Source organism: Mustelus asterias, chromosome 2 (assembly GCF_964213995.1).
Source record: "Mustelus asterias chromosome 2, sMusAst1.hap1.1, whole genome shotgun sequence".
NCBI classification, from domain to species: domain Eukaryota; kingdom Metazoa; phylum Chordata; class Chondrichthyes; order Carcharhiniformes; family Triakidae; genus Mustelus; species Mustelus asterias.
In genome coordinates, this window is record NC_135802.1 from 160,643,517 (window position 1) to 160,660,073 (window position 16,557).

At 41.1% G+C, this 16,557-nt stretch overlaps 1 protein-coding gene across 4 annotated transcripts in view; it reads right to left on the reverse strand.

Annotated features, from left to right (window-relative positions):
• The window catches only part of relch (RAB11 binding and LisH domain, coiled-coil and HEAT repeat containing), a 101,098-nt gene that overhangs the window by 25,856 nt on the left and 58,685 nt on the right, over window positions 1-16,557 (reverse strand). For all 4 annotated transcript variants that reach the window (XM_078199884.1, XM_078199876.1, XM_078199870.1 and 1 more), the window contains 7 exons: window positions 11,323-11,435; window positions 10,572-10,662; window positions 5,915-5,986; window positions 5,689-5,829; window positions 5,380-5,544; window positions 2,782-2,929; window positions 222-378 (listed from right to left, as the gene is read on the reverse strand). In XM_078199884.1, the coding sequence (XP_078056010.1) occupies window positions 222-378; window positions 2,782-2,929; window positions 5,380-5,544; window positions 5,689-5,829; window positions 5,915-5,986; window positions 10,572-10,662; window positions 11,323-11,435 (887 nt within the window). The remainder of the gene's footprint in view (window positions 1-221; window positions 379-2,781; window positions 2,930-5,379; window positions 5,545-5,688; window positions 5,830-5,914; window positions 5,987-10,571; window positions 10,663-11,322; window positions 11,436-16,557) is intronic.

Genomic DNA, 16,557 nt, shown 5'->3' on the forward strand with positions numbered 1-16,557 from the left:
ATAACATCACAGAGATGCCTGGAGGAGGATGACATGCCAGATTGTGGGGTGGGAGGAATCCTCTAACGATGAGGGTGATGATGAGTTGAGGGAACACGGTGATGTTCCTGCTGAGGGCCTGGTCATGGCCATGACACCTGGAAAGGTTTCTATGCAATTACAGCAGGCAGTTTTTAAAGGACATTGCTGAAAGAAAGATGAGAGACACACCACCAACTCACAATTGGTTGACGACCCACAGAAGGTTCTCCCAGCCAGTTGTGCCTTCGTGTTCTAGCTGATTATCATAAAGTTGTAATAGCACCGATAACTGTTCTCTGCTTCCAATGATTGTCGCCACATCTTGAAGAGGGGAAGCTGGTCGAGGGAATCTGGTCACTAAAAAAAATAAAATGAATTTATGATTGAGGCAGTCACGTAAATGGCTGGTGAAGCATTTGCTGCTTAAGTTTCTTCTTTCAAATTCCATAGATGCATTAAATCTCTTTCATCTGGGGTATGTTGGCTGAGTTTAACCAAGACCGACCAGGGATGTTCCTGATTTAGTCCCATTGATCTCAAGTGGGTGCAGTGGCAAAGTTGTCATTAAAGCTCAGCACTAATATAAAGCCCATCCCATTCACAGGCCATGAGCAATCTACCCTAGCAAGGACTCTACCCTAACAAATAAATTCTTCGGGAAATGTTCTGCTCAAATGCATTTCAGTGATCTTTGATAATTAAGTGAAATTCCAAAGCATCTACAATTACTTATAACTTCACGATTCAACTTATGCTCTTTTTTGGTTGTTCTCCATTAATGGCATATCACCTAGAATATGATTATAGGGTGACCACTTTCTGTGCTGTAACCATTCGACCTGGTATCTGTGCTGACCCTCCGCACGAGCAATTCACCCAATGCCATTCCCCCCCACTGCTCCACCTTCCCCCCCACCATCCCCTCCTGCCTGTAGTCAGACAGAATTTTATTTTTCAGGAACAGCATGATGCGTACCTACACACCACATGGTTGGCAGTGGTTCAAGAAGGCAGCTACCACCACCTTCTCAGAAGAAATTAGGGATGGCAATAAATGCTGGCCTAGCCAGCGACAGCCACATCCCACGAAGTAATATATTAAGAAGCTGATTCAATTCTCCTTTAATCTGGGGTATCTCAGTTGAACCTGCCTCTACTCGGGCAGTGCATTCCAGATTCTAATCACTTTCTGCATAAAGATGTTTTTCTTCAAGTCACCATTGCTTCTTTGCCAACTACTTTAAATCAGTGTCCTCTGGTTCTTGATCCTTCCACCAATGGATCCCTCATGATTTTATATACCTCTATCAAATCTCCTCTCCAGGAAAATAATGGTCCCAATTTTTCCAACCTATAATTGTAACTAAAACTCTTCACCTATTTGTGAGAATCTTTTCTGTACCTTCACCAAATGGCCTTTACATCCTTCCAGAAGCATGGTGCCCACAACTGGATAATACTCCAGTTGAGCATGAACCAGTGTTATATACATGTGCTTATGGGCGACACAGTGGTTAGCTTACCTTATAGCGCCAGTGATCCAGGTTCAATTCCAAACTTGGGTGACTGCCTGTGTGGAGTTTGCACATTCTCCCTATGTCTAAGTGGGTTTCCTCCGGGTGCTCCGGTTTCTTCCCACAGTCCAAAGATGTGTGGGTTAGGTAGATTGACCATGCTAAATTGCCCCTTAGTGTCAGGGGATTAGCAGGGTAAATACGAGAGGTTACAAGAATAGGGCCTGAATGGGATTCTTGTTGCTGCAGGCTTGATGGGCCAAATGGCCACCTTCTGCACTATTTTATAGTTCCCTTGTTCTTGTACTCTATGTCTCTATTTATAAAGCCCAGGGTGCCACGTACTTTATAGACCACTCTTTCAACTTGCCCTGCCACCTTCAATGATTTGTAATCAAAACACTCGGGTCCCTCTGCTCCTGTACCCACTTCAGACTTGTATATCTCTAATTTATATTGTCCCTCCATGTTCTTCCCACCAAAATGAATCACTTCACACTTCACTGCATTAACTTTCATTTCGCCTATAAGTATTTCATCTGTCCACACACATTCCTACCTAGCTTTAAACATTTAATTATAAACTTTAAGGAAGAATATGATACATTAGCAATACGTAGGTTTGATTATGTATTAGTTTGGTCTATTTCATTGTTTTGAAACTAAAAGACTTAGCGATCAAAATGTAGAGTATGATGCAAATTATCATTGTAGACGTCCAATGGTTTGAAAGAAAATAAATTGTTTCAGCGTTCAGTTACAACAGAAACAAAATGGGGGTGGGAAATGCTCAAGGGAGTTCTCCTGCTTGTCCTTCATAACTTGGACGAGATCTTGGAATCAGAGTAAGCGCTATTCCTGACCATTTTTACCCCAGGTTTTCCTGTGGTCTGGCTCAAGTCACAACAGGCGATTTATCCTGGTGGATGCAAAGTCAGATTAACAGCCAAAAGGTCACTTGTTATACTGTCAGCAAAGCATCACATTGAATTGAATGATGAAGGGAGTGATAAGTATCAATCTTCATGTGGTGATCTTCTTAAATAATCTTGATTGTGTGGCTGGAAGTGGAAATTGCCCCTCCCCCCCTCCATGTTAAGACTCCTACAAGTCCTCAAATCAGCCTCAACAATCTTCTTTAATAATTCTTAAATGCAGCTAACTTGTGTAGCCTGAGCAAAACTGCATTTGGAGATTTTTATCTTATAAACACTATTCATTAGCAAGTCACTGTACAGTACATTACCCTCTATCTGCGGCACCTCCCCTTGAAGCTTTGCTTTGCTTGCAAAAGGCGCGTTTTTCAGTACCAAGGCAAAGAGAGGTGGAATCAACGATTGCATGGCTGAAAGATGTAGGTGGAGTTTATGCTCATCAAGTCCATGCTCTCCTTCCTGGATGAAAATACACAAAATAATTCAGATTTAGGAACAATGCAGGTCTCAGATGAGCGTCAATCGATAACCTTTTCTTAAAATTAAAAAAAAAGCACATTTGCAATACATCGACTGTACAAAGTTAACTATTAATACCAAGTATTAAAAGAAATTCTAAAGGAAAGTGCTCATGAGTATTGTGAAGATTGAAGGACCTGAACAAATTTAAATTATTTAAACCAATCCAAACTAAAGATTAAAACATCTAGTTTTGCAAATTTATCTTCCCAGTTATTTCCACATGGAACATAAATGTTTAGAAGCTTTAAATCCAATGGGATTAGGGGATGAACTGGATTCATTTTTCTATATTTGAGCACATTGGCATTTGCCTTTGAAAAGTATATACAGGTCAAAAAGTGTGACGTTCTACACAGCTGATGCAAAACTGCTGTGGTCAGAACATCCAAAATTGACACAGGCAGGAAAAGACCATCAAGCCCAACCCAAAGCATGATGATCAAACATTCAAAGATGAACACCCAATTCCTGCTTTCCCACCCTCTCCTGTCGGCACAGACTACTCTAGTTTATAATTTTAGAAAACTGATGGTTCTAATACTTGCAACAAAAAGCAGCTACTGACATTAATACAGTTGGATTTTAATACGCTACATGGGCCTTAACTTGGCTGACCATATACTTTCGATAGGGTGGTGATGGAGTTGTCACCATCTATTTGTGTTAAACTATTCAGGGTTATCTATTTTGACAGCATTGAGACAGGCCTCTGTATAGGGGAGGTGGGGAGTGGTGGGGAAAGTGCAGGTGGCTAGTGGGCTACAAATTGGATCTCCTGATAAACAAAGCAATTCTGAGTCAAATCCAAGTCTTAACAGCCTTTCAATTCAACTGGTCTTATCTATTGTGCTGCAATGGCCAGCCATTACCGTGGCAAATGGTTAGCTCGGTCTTCAAAACACAGCTTAAATAGTTTAAAGTTGGGTTTCCTTCAGAGCAGAGGCTCTGGATTATGGATCAATACCAACTTACTCATCAATAAACCACATTCAGAAAAACTGTACAATCTCCAGTCACCACATGATAGGAAGGATGTGATTGCACTGGAGAGGGTGCTGAAGAGGCTTACCAGGGCTGGAGGGTCTGAGCTATGAGGAAAGACTGAATAGAGGGTGTCCTCCTTGGAGCAGCAAAGGTTCAGATTGGGCCTGATAGAGGTGTACAAGATTATTAGGTAGGGAGGATGGGAAGACACTTTTTCCATTAATAGAGGGATCAATAACCAAGGGGCATAGATTTAAATAAGAGGTAGAAGGCTAAGAAAGGAGTTGAGGAGAAACTTTATCATCCAGAGGGTGGTGGGAGTCTGGGACTCAGTGCCTGAAAGGGCGGTTGAGTCAAACCCTCGTAACATTAAGATATTTACTTGCACTGCCATAAACTCTAGGGCTATGGGCCAAGTGTTAGAAAATGGGATTAGTATAGTTAGCTCTTTGTTGACCGGTGTGGACACAATGGGCCAAATGGCCTCCTTCTGTGTTGTAAACATCGATGAATCCGATCTCAGTGGTCCATCAACGATCGAATTCTTAGTTTTCTCCATAATGCCGCTGAGTACCTCAGGCTACTTAATCACTAACCAGGAACCGAGGTCCCGTTGTTCGCAAAGGCCGAGAAGAACAACACGCTCTGCAAGATCATTACTCTGTAATGCACACTGAATCAATGAGGTGATATACAACTCAAATCCACCCGAAACTAATCAGTTTGATTACATTTAGGATAAGACAAAATGTACAAAATGTAACTCAACAGTTTAATCTACCAGAAGTGGTTTCCAATTGAAGAAGCATTTTAAAACTGAAAAACCAGTCATGGGAAGCACAGCATTTTGGGTTCTTATTTTCCCCACCTACAACCTCATTTTAATTTTCATAATTTTCTAAGGGTATCCAGGGCCTGCACAGATTAGCTCTAATCTGCACAAATCAACAACCTGAACTTATCTAGCATCTGTAATGTCTCAAGGCCATTCACGAAAGTGTTACCAAACAAGAATTGAAACCAAGCCCCGCAAGATATCTGGGCAGATGGCGAGGGTTTAGTCAAAGTGTTCAGTTTTGAGGAAGGTCTACGAGGAGGAGAGAGACAAAGAAAGAGAAAATTCCAGACCTTAGGGCTGAGATAGCTGAAGGTATGGCCACCAATGGCGGGACCATTAAATTTGGGAATGCTAAAGGGGCCAGAAATGAAGGAACATTGAGTTCGAGTGGTTGGAGGGCTTGAAAAGATTAGAGATGGGAAGGGCAAGGGCATTGAAAGATAGGGATCAGAATTTTAAAATTGAGGCATTGTCAGACCAGGAGTCAAAGTAAGTAAGTAAGGTGATGGGTTAACAGGACTTAGAGCAAGTCTAAAAAGAAATACATAGCATGCTTTACACCTACCCTGAGTATTTTTTCAATGTTGCTTAACAGAGTCGGAATGAGATGAGACTGGAGTTTACCCAGTTCTGTGGTCCATGCTGCAAAAGCTGGCAAGAAAACTTGATGTGTAGCATTAATTACCCTCTCTGAGGGGTCATTTAAGGCAGACATCTGCAGTTCAAAACCCTGTGGTGGGGGGAAAAAAAAGTCTACTTAAATAGAGGAACAAAAAAAATAGAGGAACAAAAAGAGTGGGAACTTCCATAAAGATATTTGATCTGAATCGAAAACAAAATGTATAACCACAGCTACTTTGGCAGAATACTATACCTGCAGATATTTATCAGGATCATCTATGTATGCCATAATAATACCAAGGCTTTTAATGACTGCCTCTCGCACAAGATCTGCCTTATCTTCTGTTAACATCTGCTGCAGCATTGAAAGCACCAGTGAACTGCGAATCTCTTTCTGGAATTAAGAATCATCAATTTAGTTCAATAATCACTGGATTTGTTTGCTTGTTTTTAAACAGAAAGGGTCAATTGTTGCTTACAGGCAAGTAGGGTGCAAGTGCTCCACAGGCTTCAGCCACCAGTAATCTTCGTTCAGGATACTTGTGATTGATCTGGAGCAGAGGAGAGAACACCAGAACATGAACCTCCCTTTTCCTTTTGGTGACATTATTCATTGCAGTCAAAACAATTAAAAATAGGTATTAGGAAACAGGATTTTAAAAAATTCATTTGATGGGACATGAGCGTCGCTGGCTGGGCCAGCATTTATTGCCCGGCGCTAACTGCCCTCCATTTCAGAGGGCATTTGAGAGTCAACCACATTGCTGTGGCTCTGGAGTCACATGTAGGCCAGACCAGGTAAGGACCGCAGATTTCCTTCCCTAAAGGACATTGGTGAACCAGATGGGTTTTTATGACAATCAACAATGGTTTCATGGTAATCTTTAGACTTTTAATTCCTGATTTTTGTTGAATTTAAATTTCACCATTTGTTGTGACGGGATTTGAACCCAGGTCCCCAGATCTTGTTCTGGGTCTCTGGATTACTTGTCTGGTGACAATGCCACTGCCTTTCCTAAATGAAGACAATTCAATTTAAAAATGATTCCATTGAGGTTGTAAGATAATGTTTACTAATCGGTCCCATGCAGAGGAAGTAGGTGAAACTAAATACAATATTTATCTTTGCCTTTCTGGTAATCTGTTGGCATATTGCTTTCACATCTTGACCCTGGATGAGACCCTGGGTTCAAATTTGGCCTTCTGCTGAGATTTGAACCCAGCTTTGTCTGGATAAAGACCTGGGCAGGTCATTGGGAAGACAGCATGACAACAAATTAAAAAATCACGTCACCAACAATACTGTGTCCATGAAAGGCAAACTGCTATCATGAATGTTCTTCTGAAATTGAAAACTTAAAACAAGCAAAGTTAGCTCAGGGATTCCCTGGTGATACTGATAACTTTTAAGGGTTCACGATAATATCTTTGTTGACTTTCTCACAAGCACATCACTGTGACATTCTCAACAAAAGTTCTTGACAAATCAGTCTTTTTGACTGGCATTCTATCTAACTTCTTAAACATTTGCTCCCTCCACCACTGGCTCACCATGGCTGCAATGTGCACCAGTTACAAGATGTAATGCAGTAAACCACCAAGGTTTCAAAAGCACTTCCCAAGCCCATGATCTGTACCACCTAAATGAACAAGGGCAGCAGGTAGATGGGAACACCATCACCTCCCATCCTGACTTGGAAATACATTACCGTTCCTTCGTTGTCAATGGGGCAAAATCCTGGAACACCTGAACAGATCTGAGGGAGTCGCTACACCACATGGACTACAATGGTTCAAGGTGGTGGGCGATGGCAATAAGAAAGGAGCAATAAATGTTGCTTGTATCAGCAATGCCTACATTTCATGAATTAAAAGCTTGAGCAACGTCCATGAAAAAAATGAGGAATCAATTGCATTTCCTCACTTGACCCTTTTTAATAAAATGAACTCAGTAAGATTTTCTGCTTTTATCTCAAAATTATCATGTACATTATACTTTGCTGATTATTCAAAGGAAGAAACTCGCTTGTACATTATTGCAATTAAGGGAATCAGTGATAAACTTTTCACACACAAACCAGGGTCACATACTGTGCCAAGTGTTCATCAATATCCTTCATAGGTTGATTGTGTTTTCAGAGAGAGGGATTAGTTGGGGGCGGTGCCTATTCCGCTGCTTCACACCTCTCCCAATCAAGTTAAATTATGCTCAGTCCTGATTGGGAACCAATATGCTGCATTCTCTGCTGCCAAACCCTTCACTGCAGCACTGGGAGGAGCAATCAGTTCAAAATGCAGTACAGTTTTGTAATAGCAGTAAAAATGAAACGTCACCCAAACCTAGTCTTTGTGAAGTGTGGGGCATTTCACTGTGTCGAGAGTTTGGATAACGTTTTTGTACAAATGCAAGTCACTCAGGATGTCACGAATATCAAAATGATTAGTAAACTTAACCAAAGGTTATGCTCATTTGGAAATTATTTTTCTCAAGCTCATATTGATGCAACACATGTCACCAATATGCTGGCGAGGTAGAGGAGTTTCCTATACTTGCTTCAAATGCAGGGGGCGGGATTAGGGGAAGTCCCTTGTTCTCCCCAAAGTACAAATGTTAAGCAATCCTCCAAACGGGGAGGAATGTGAAAATGGAGTGGAACCTCCCATCCTACAAATAGTTTATAAAATTGTAGACAGCATCTACACAAAGCTCTCTGACACTCTACCAGCTCTGCTCAATATGTTCTGCTCAATACTTCTCCTCAAAACACTACCTTCTATCGTTCCCTTCTCAGATCATCAGAACCTAGCATTCTTTAAACTAAACATGCAAATTAGCCGTACTTGCCTTTAGAAGTTTTTTGTAGCTAATTTTTTAACAACTCTGTGCCGATGCAGATAAGGCCACAGTTATTATCTGTTCCTCGCCGCCTTGAGGACTTGGGTTATTTTCTTGGTTAGCTACAGTCTCCGTTACAGGAGCTTGCCTTTCACAGCACTATTAATATGAAAAAAATCCCAAGATGCACCACAAAAACAGAATTAGACACAAATGGTGCTAAGCCAGAGGAAATATTGGGAGGATGCCAAAGGTTTCATTAAAAAGGTGGTCCTAAAGTGGATTCCTGAAGTAGGAGAGGGAGATGCAGAGATTCAACGAGGAAATTTTGGAGCAAAGAGTTTAAACAGCTGCAGACGAGGCTACCAACCACAGGTGAAGGGAGTGAGGATACGCAAAAGGCCACACTCCAGGACCTTAGGATATGGACGGTGTTTCTCCTGGGAGTACCACCTTGATGTGATGACTTATTCCACCACATAATCTGCTAATCTCTCGAGTAATATGTTTTCAGAATCTTGCTCTCATTGGAAACCAACTACAGCCAGAAAGATCTTTGTTCCCAGTTATGTAGAAGTTGTGTCAAGGAACGCGAAGTAGTGGTGAAACTTCTCTATTATGTCCCGGACTAAAGAAAAAAACTCAACCACAAAGAGCACATGCAACTTGATAACTTCTCTTGTTGTGTAGCACACAAGATAAGATATATTTATCAATGTGAAGAAATTCAACAGTCCTCCTGGCAATGATGAGTGTTCTTAAAAGTCTGACAGATTACTTTCTTTCCAAACTCCATGGATGTGCTGCATGGAATTTTAAAATTCCAACTAAATTGTACCAGGGTTCAGATAGGAACAAACATTGCAGCTCTTGCTTTGTCTGTCCGTTGGGGGCTCATTCCTACACACGTTGCCATGTCCATTAGAGCTTTTTGAAGCTCCTAGGAGTATACGCATCAAATAATGCTCGACCTTAGAATACAAGTATAGCCTTTGAAATCCTCAGTTATGTAAAACCAATGGGTGAAGCTGCAGGTGGCTGAGACATAACTCCCTGCAGTCTCAGAACCTCTAAACTATTACGATAATTGAGATAACAGCAGTCACTTAAAAGGTTCCACTCCACTGGCCTATTTAGCAATTGAATGTTCATGCAGGAAGAATTTGTTCCTGCTCCCTCCTATATTAATGAATAGTTGAAACAATCCAATTATAAACTGACACCTAATGGAAAGTTTTTAATTGGTTCATTGATGCTTCACTCTGGAGGGATCTACAGGATAACTTTACAATGAGTAAAGGAACCACAGAGTTGCTGTTAAATCTGAATTAGGCTTCACTGTTCAAGAAGTCTTCAAGAACAGAAGACAATGCTTCGGGTGCGTTGGTGAAAGAATCATCCATGACATTTTGTACAGACCTTGAAACTGAACTGAAGGACATGACAGATTTCTGATGAACAATAACGTGAAGTGTTATTAGAATAGTGTAGGTCAAAGGGATTGAAGTGTTCGATCAGCCATGATCATATTGAATGGCAAAGCAGACTCAGCAGGCTGAATGGCCTACACCTGTTCTATCAAATGAGACCAACATGAGTGCAGGCCCACAATAACCTAAGATCCTGTCAATTCCACAGGATACAACCCTCTGAATTACTTTAAAAAAAGCAAAATGAATAAATTCAAACAGAACCTTGCAACAAATTTAGAGATTTCTCAAAAGAACCAAAAGTATCTGAAATTCTAAGACAGAAGATTGGGCTGTTGTTAATTCCAGGGAGCGAACTAATAATGGGACCAAGGTCAGTATGGTGCAAATCTCTTCGCAAGACGGGGGCGGGGGGGCGGGGGGGAAGGGGGGCCTGACAATGAAATATTTGGGAGGACTATTCTCCATAAACTCCTTGTACAACATTAACAACAACACTTGATGTTTCTCTGGCATTCACATAGCCAACATTCAATTGCTTGATTCAACATAGCGGCTCAGGTATTTGACAGTGACAACTTGTTGTGCATCTTAGTGTGCCTGATTTATATTCTCTCTCCACAGAGGCTGTCGGACCTGCTGAGATTTTCCAGCATTTGCTGTTTTTGTTTTAATTCCAGCATCCACAGGATTTTGCTTTTAGCATAGATCACATTTGGGTACAAGATCTGCAATTAGATTCTTTGACAAAATTACAATCTTCTCAAAGTATCTTCTATTATATTAATACTGGAGTTGCAAAAGTAGTGAACGAAAAGGTAATTACTGAACCTGATTATTTTAAAATCTCAAATTAGGTTTTGCATTTACCTGTTCCCAGCACTGTGGTAAAAGTTCAGCTTCAACACGGGTTGGTCCAACATGCCGAGCGAATGCCACACAACCGGTTAGAATCATCTGTCTAGAACGAAAAAGAGAAATGAACACTGAACCATATTGCTATGTGGAGTCTTTGCTGTTACGTCCTGTTAAGGATTAACCAGACAACGCACGGTGAGTACTCAAATCTTTTAAGCTTTTATTACTGCTAGCAGGTGTTCTGTCGATTCATACAGAAAATGTAGCAGTTATAGTTCACCGTATCTTACTCTTTGGAATTTTGTTATTGAAAGGGTCTTATTTTCATCCTTTTGCTAAGGCTGGGAACACAATGTTTATGAAACTAACACAAGGTTTAGATTAGTCGCTTATCCTGAGTACACAAACGCTGGCCTCACTGAAAGCCTTGTTTACTAATGAGCATTTTCCATTACTTGACAGAGTTGGTTGCCATAACTTAATTTCCACAATTGTTGTAACTTAGATTTTTCATACCAGCATCTGCAGTTTTTAACTGCTTTTAACTATAGTTTCACAAGTTCCAGCAACCTCGTGGTGCTTTATTTGAAGTGAGCATCCTTAATCTTGCAGAACAAAGTGAATTAAATATTTGGCCATAGCTCGAATTGCAACTTAATTTTCACAATCCTATAAGATCTTCCTCCCAATTGATGAAGTGACCTCTGGTTCCTTTCCATTTATTAGCCAGTTCACTGCTCACATACACAGCCACAGTTCTTACCTTTGTTCATCATCTGGACGTTTAATTAGGTTGAACAGAATGTGTAGAAGCTGATCCCTCTCCTTAGGTTCCGGATGGAGGCAAGCTGTACACAAGATTAGAGGAATTAACTCCTAAATCAGGGAAGAGAAAAAAAAATCAGATAAGTAATATGCAATACGGTATTTGCATACAGCAAGGTATAACTTTAGTTTACAAAATACTATTTGATATTTCTTCATCCAAAAGGATATCCAGGCCCGAGTGTCATAATCTGCAGCAAAGTGCCCACAGTTTTTGTCTTGAAATGTGACTTATTGACTTTTACCGAGTCCAACTGCTGATTTCACTCTTCTGATCTTTTTCACTGTGCCAGTTAGGGAGTCACTGGATACTGAGTGGTTGACCTTCCTGTTTATTGGTCAGAACTTGTGTAAATCCGCCAATGCGGCAGTTGCGAGCTACTCTTTTCAGTTCACTTTCTTCTACAGTCCAAAGGTGCGCAAGTTAGATGGATTGGCCATGGTAAATGTGCAGCGTTATGGGGATAGGGCGGAGGAGGGGGCCTGGGTGGGATGCTTATTTGGAGAGTCGGTGGAGACTCGATGGATCGGATGGCCTCTCTCTGCACTGTAGGGATTCTATATTTCTATTATAACTGTTACTGTACATCAGAGACTAAAATAAATTGGGGATGTCCTAAACTACTGAAAGGCACTACAGAAATGCAGGTTTGTTCTCTTTTTCTCTTGCACAGAACTTTCCCAAGTTAAGGAACCAATCAATCATTCACCTTCAAGTAACTCATTACTTGGAGAATTTTTCTCAATTTCTATGTTACACACCCTTGGATTTCTGTTGCTGAATATTTTGGTGAACCTTCCACATTGCTTCAAAAGTTCAGCTTTCTCCTTTGTGCTAAATGTTTCCTTCGAATTGACAATTCAATTTTCTAAAATGGCCCAAGTTCATCCAGGTCAAATACTGTGCAGAATGTCTGGGAAAGCTTTTGCAGGACCACTCTGTCACCCCTGAACAAAAGGCAGTACAGCCTTTTTGTCTGCAAGGTGGTTCTTTTCCCCCTTCACTGTAATTTTTCTTACCTTTCTCCATCCTCTTGGCAGAATTAAGTCAGTGCTCCCCTAAACTTCCCCAGTGTCCTTTCTGATCTCCAAATACCCCAAGCAACATGTCCTTTTGTATGTGGTATATTCTTTAGTAGGGGTTGGAGTAAGCCATTTGTCCTTTGAGCTTAGAATCATAGAATCATACAGAAGAGCTTCTTTGGCCCATCAAGTCTGCACTGATACGCGAGTAACACCTGACCTCCCATCTAATCCCATTTACCAGCAATTGGCCCATAGCCCTGAATGTTATGATGTGTCAAGTGCTCGTCCAGGTACTTCTGAAAGGACGTGAGGCAACCCGCCTCTACCACCCTCCCAGGCAGTGCATTCCAGAACACCACCACCCTCTGGGGAAAAAGGTTTTTCCTCACATCCCTCTTAAACCTCCAGCCCCTCATCTTGAACCTATGTCCCCGCATGACTGACTCTTCAACTAAAGGGAACAGAACTCTGTCCATACCAATCATAATCTTGTACACCTCAGTCTTCTCTGCTCCAACAAAAACAAGCCAAGCCTGTTCAACCTCTTCATAAATGTTTCATCCCAAGCAGCTTGTTTTGCCATTTGACAATTACTTTAACTCCACTTTCCTGCACTATCCCCATATCCCTTAACTACCCCAGTAATAACAACTTTATTAATCCTTGTCTCCAATATGTTGAACGACTGAGTATCCACAGCTCCCAGAGCACAGTGGCAAGCACTGCTGCCTCACAGCGCCAGGGACCCGGGTTCAATTCCCAGTTTGGGTCACTGTCTGTGCGGAGTCGACACATTCTCCCTGTGTCTGCGTAGGTTTCCTCCGGGTCTGAAAGACATGCTGGTTAGGGGCATTGGCCATGTTAAATTCTCCCTCAGTGTACCCAACCAGGCACCGGAGTGCGGTGACTAGGGGATTTTCACAGTAACTTCATTGCAGTGTTAGTGTAGTAATGACTCATTAACAAAATGACACTAGTAAATAAACTAACAAAAACAAAGATTCATAACCCTGAGTTAAAACATTTCTTCTCATTTCAGTCTGAAATAGCTCCTTTCTCATTTGGATTTAGACAGAAAATGCCAAGAAGATTAGGCAGCATATGGGGAGAGAAATGGAACATTTCATCAGGATCTTATTTGAATGTTGTGACCCCAGGTTCTAGGTTCCCCAGCTGGAGCAACATTTTCTCAGTATAGAACTTGTCAAGCCTCTTAACAATTCCATATGTTTCAATTAGGTCAACTCTCATTCTCCTTTGGGGTATAAAGACATAGGCTTAAATAGTCTCTCCTTATAGGATGATTCGCTCATCCAGAAAGTGGTCTAATGAATCGATGTTGCACTCCCTCTATGAAAGGCTCCAAAGGCAAGGAACCAAACCTCCACACCGTACTCCTGGTGTGGCCTCACCAGTGCACTGTATAACCGTAGTAAGACTTCTTTGCTTTGGTGAGGGAAGGTAACAAACTGGAGAGGTTGAGGAAGAGTTTGGGCATGAGAGGCAGAGTATGCCACCAAGCAGAAAGGGAAGGGATGTGGGGAATATGCAAAGGATATAAAAGGTGTGAATAATGGAGGGATTTTCTGGCAATTAAAGTTCAGTTTTAGTAGCTTCATGGCTTAATGCTTAAAAATATAAAGTTTAAGATGTATAAATAAAGCTGGTCGTACAAAAATAGGGGATCTTTGGGCGGAGATGATCACAAAATACACATAGCTTTGTTATAAACCCATTTGACAAACACGTGGCCAGTGGTGGTTACAAAAATTACTACAAAATTCTGGGGCAGTATTCTAGCAGGCAGTCAAAATAGCCTGCTAGAAATCAGCTCGTGTGTGTGTGTGTGGAAGCACACAAGCCAACATTGCTCTGGATGCTAGATTGCATCAGATAAAATCTCACTTATCCCATCTTCTCACATCTTCAATTCTTTTCACGAATCCCTGGTTGTCCAACAATGGAAGGAACATTGACATGGAATTGGAACAGGAGGCGGCCATTCAGCCATTTGAGCCGGTTCTACCATTCAAGGTCAGCTCTGGTTTATAATTTAACTCCATCTAACTCATTTGCCTAACAAATGTATCAATTTCAGTTCTGAAAGTTTCCAATTGCACCCTCACCCCTGAATGGCTTCTTGTGGCGGTGTGGGTGTGTGTGTGTGTGTGTGTGTGTGAAGAAGAAAAAAAGAACAAATTCCAGATTTCCACTCTGTTTTGTTGAGGAATTGCTTCCTGACATTGCCCCCAAGTGGCCCAATTTAAAGTTTCCGCCCCTTGTTCTGGACTCTTCCCACCCAACAAAATGGTTAACAGATTTTCAAATCATCTTCAAAACATCAATTAGATCACCCCTTAATCTTCGAAAAGCAAGGGAATACAAGTCTAAACTACACAACCCGAGCTCATGATTCAATTAATTTAGTAAGAAGTTTAACAACACCAGGTTAAAGTCCAACAGGTTTATTTGGTAGCAAAAGCCACACAAGCTTTCGGAGCTCTAGAAAGCTTGTGTGGCTTTTGCTACCAAATAAACCTGTTGGACTTTAACCTGGTGTTGTTAAACTTCTTACTGTGTTCACCCCAGTCCAACGCCGGCATCTCCACATCAATTAATTTAGCCCAGATATCATTCTGGTGAATTTGTGCACCGTGGCCAACATACCCTTCCTCAGGTAAGGTGCCCAGAACTGAGTGAAATGCTGCAAATATGATCTTACCAGAGCTTTATGTAACTCACACTGGGAGTCGGTTTAGCTCAGTTGGCTGGACAGCTGGTTCGTGATAGGGTGATGCCAATAGCGTGGGTTCGGCTGAGCACCCAAGATAAAGGCTAACATTCCAATAGCTTTTTCAATTTGATTTTGTGCTGGTCTACATCTGTTCAAACCCAAGACATCAACATCAGGTCAAACAGCCTACCATAGCAAATCTTGGGTCACACCAATAACCATTAGGATATGCAAGTTAAAATGAATTTGTAAAAAAGCAAGATGTGCAAATGTGGTTTCAGGTTTGGCTGATGAATCGCTTGCTAATTTGTATTAAAAAAAATTCAATTCACCCTCGACTCAACTGGTTTCTAAAGTGCACCGTAGCTTCATCACAATAAGCTTGGCAATGATTCAACCAGTTCATCAAATTTGATCAGCCCTTCCATTAAAGACAGACACCAATCCATCAATCTGTCACAAAGCCACAGGTGTCTATATACACACTTAAACAAAAGGTTGGTTAAACACATTTGCTTCATCCAACCATAATAGAAAGGGCACTTAACCATCTCTGCTACTACATGTTCCCTTAATTTAATTCAGTTTCCATAACTGTCACATAGAGCAGGGGTTTTTGGCTGACATTGTGCCACACAATCAGACATTTGTTTTCTGTTTGGGAGGGGAGTTACAGGGTCTCATCGGTAACTTTGAGAGCACAAGATCAAATGTTGCACTTTATTTCTTTCACTTCCTTCAACCATGTAATCATAAACTGCAGCTTCACCAAAGTACAAAGCAACATCAATTAATCTCAAGTTTTACCTGCAAATTATTAATTATGACGCTATCTTTCCAAAAAGCTACCGGCATTTACTTAAAAGCACAAAGTTGAGGACATTTCAGAATTGTCATCGAGCTTGGTGACTGACAAGATAGAACAACAACTAATCTCACCAAAGACTTTATCATCATTCAAGACCACAAATAAGCTCCACTCAAAAAACATTGCCGCAATGCAAAATGGACACAGCACCGAAATAGGCCATCTGGCTCAACAAGGTCATGTTGGTGATGTCCCACTCAAGTACTGATGATCAGGAGCTACACGGTCATGGAGAAGACACCATCATACCATCCAAGAAATGGGTGGTCCCTTAGACAATTGGAAGGCTAAAACCCAAAGTGCAAGAGTTTGATCATTAGTATAATATTTTTATGGGTTTTGATAAGGATCGACTAACGTTTATGAACTTTTAATTGAGCCAATTTTAAAATGGTTAAATGGAATTCATGTTCGACAGTTAAGCCAAGATAGCTGGGTCATAGGAAACCAGTTGTTTGTGAAGAAACAAAATGTTTTGCTTTGTGACAGCTCGAGTTGAAGCTGTCTTAATGGCAAAAACACAATTCAGTTTTAAATCAGTTTGA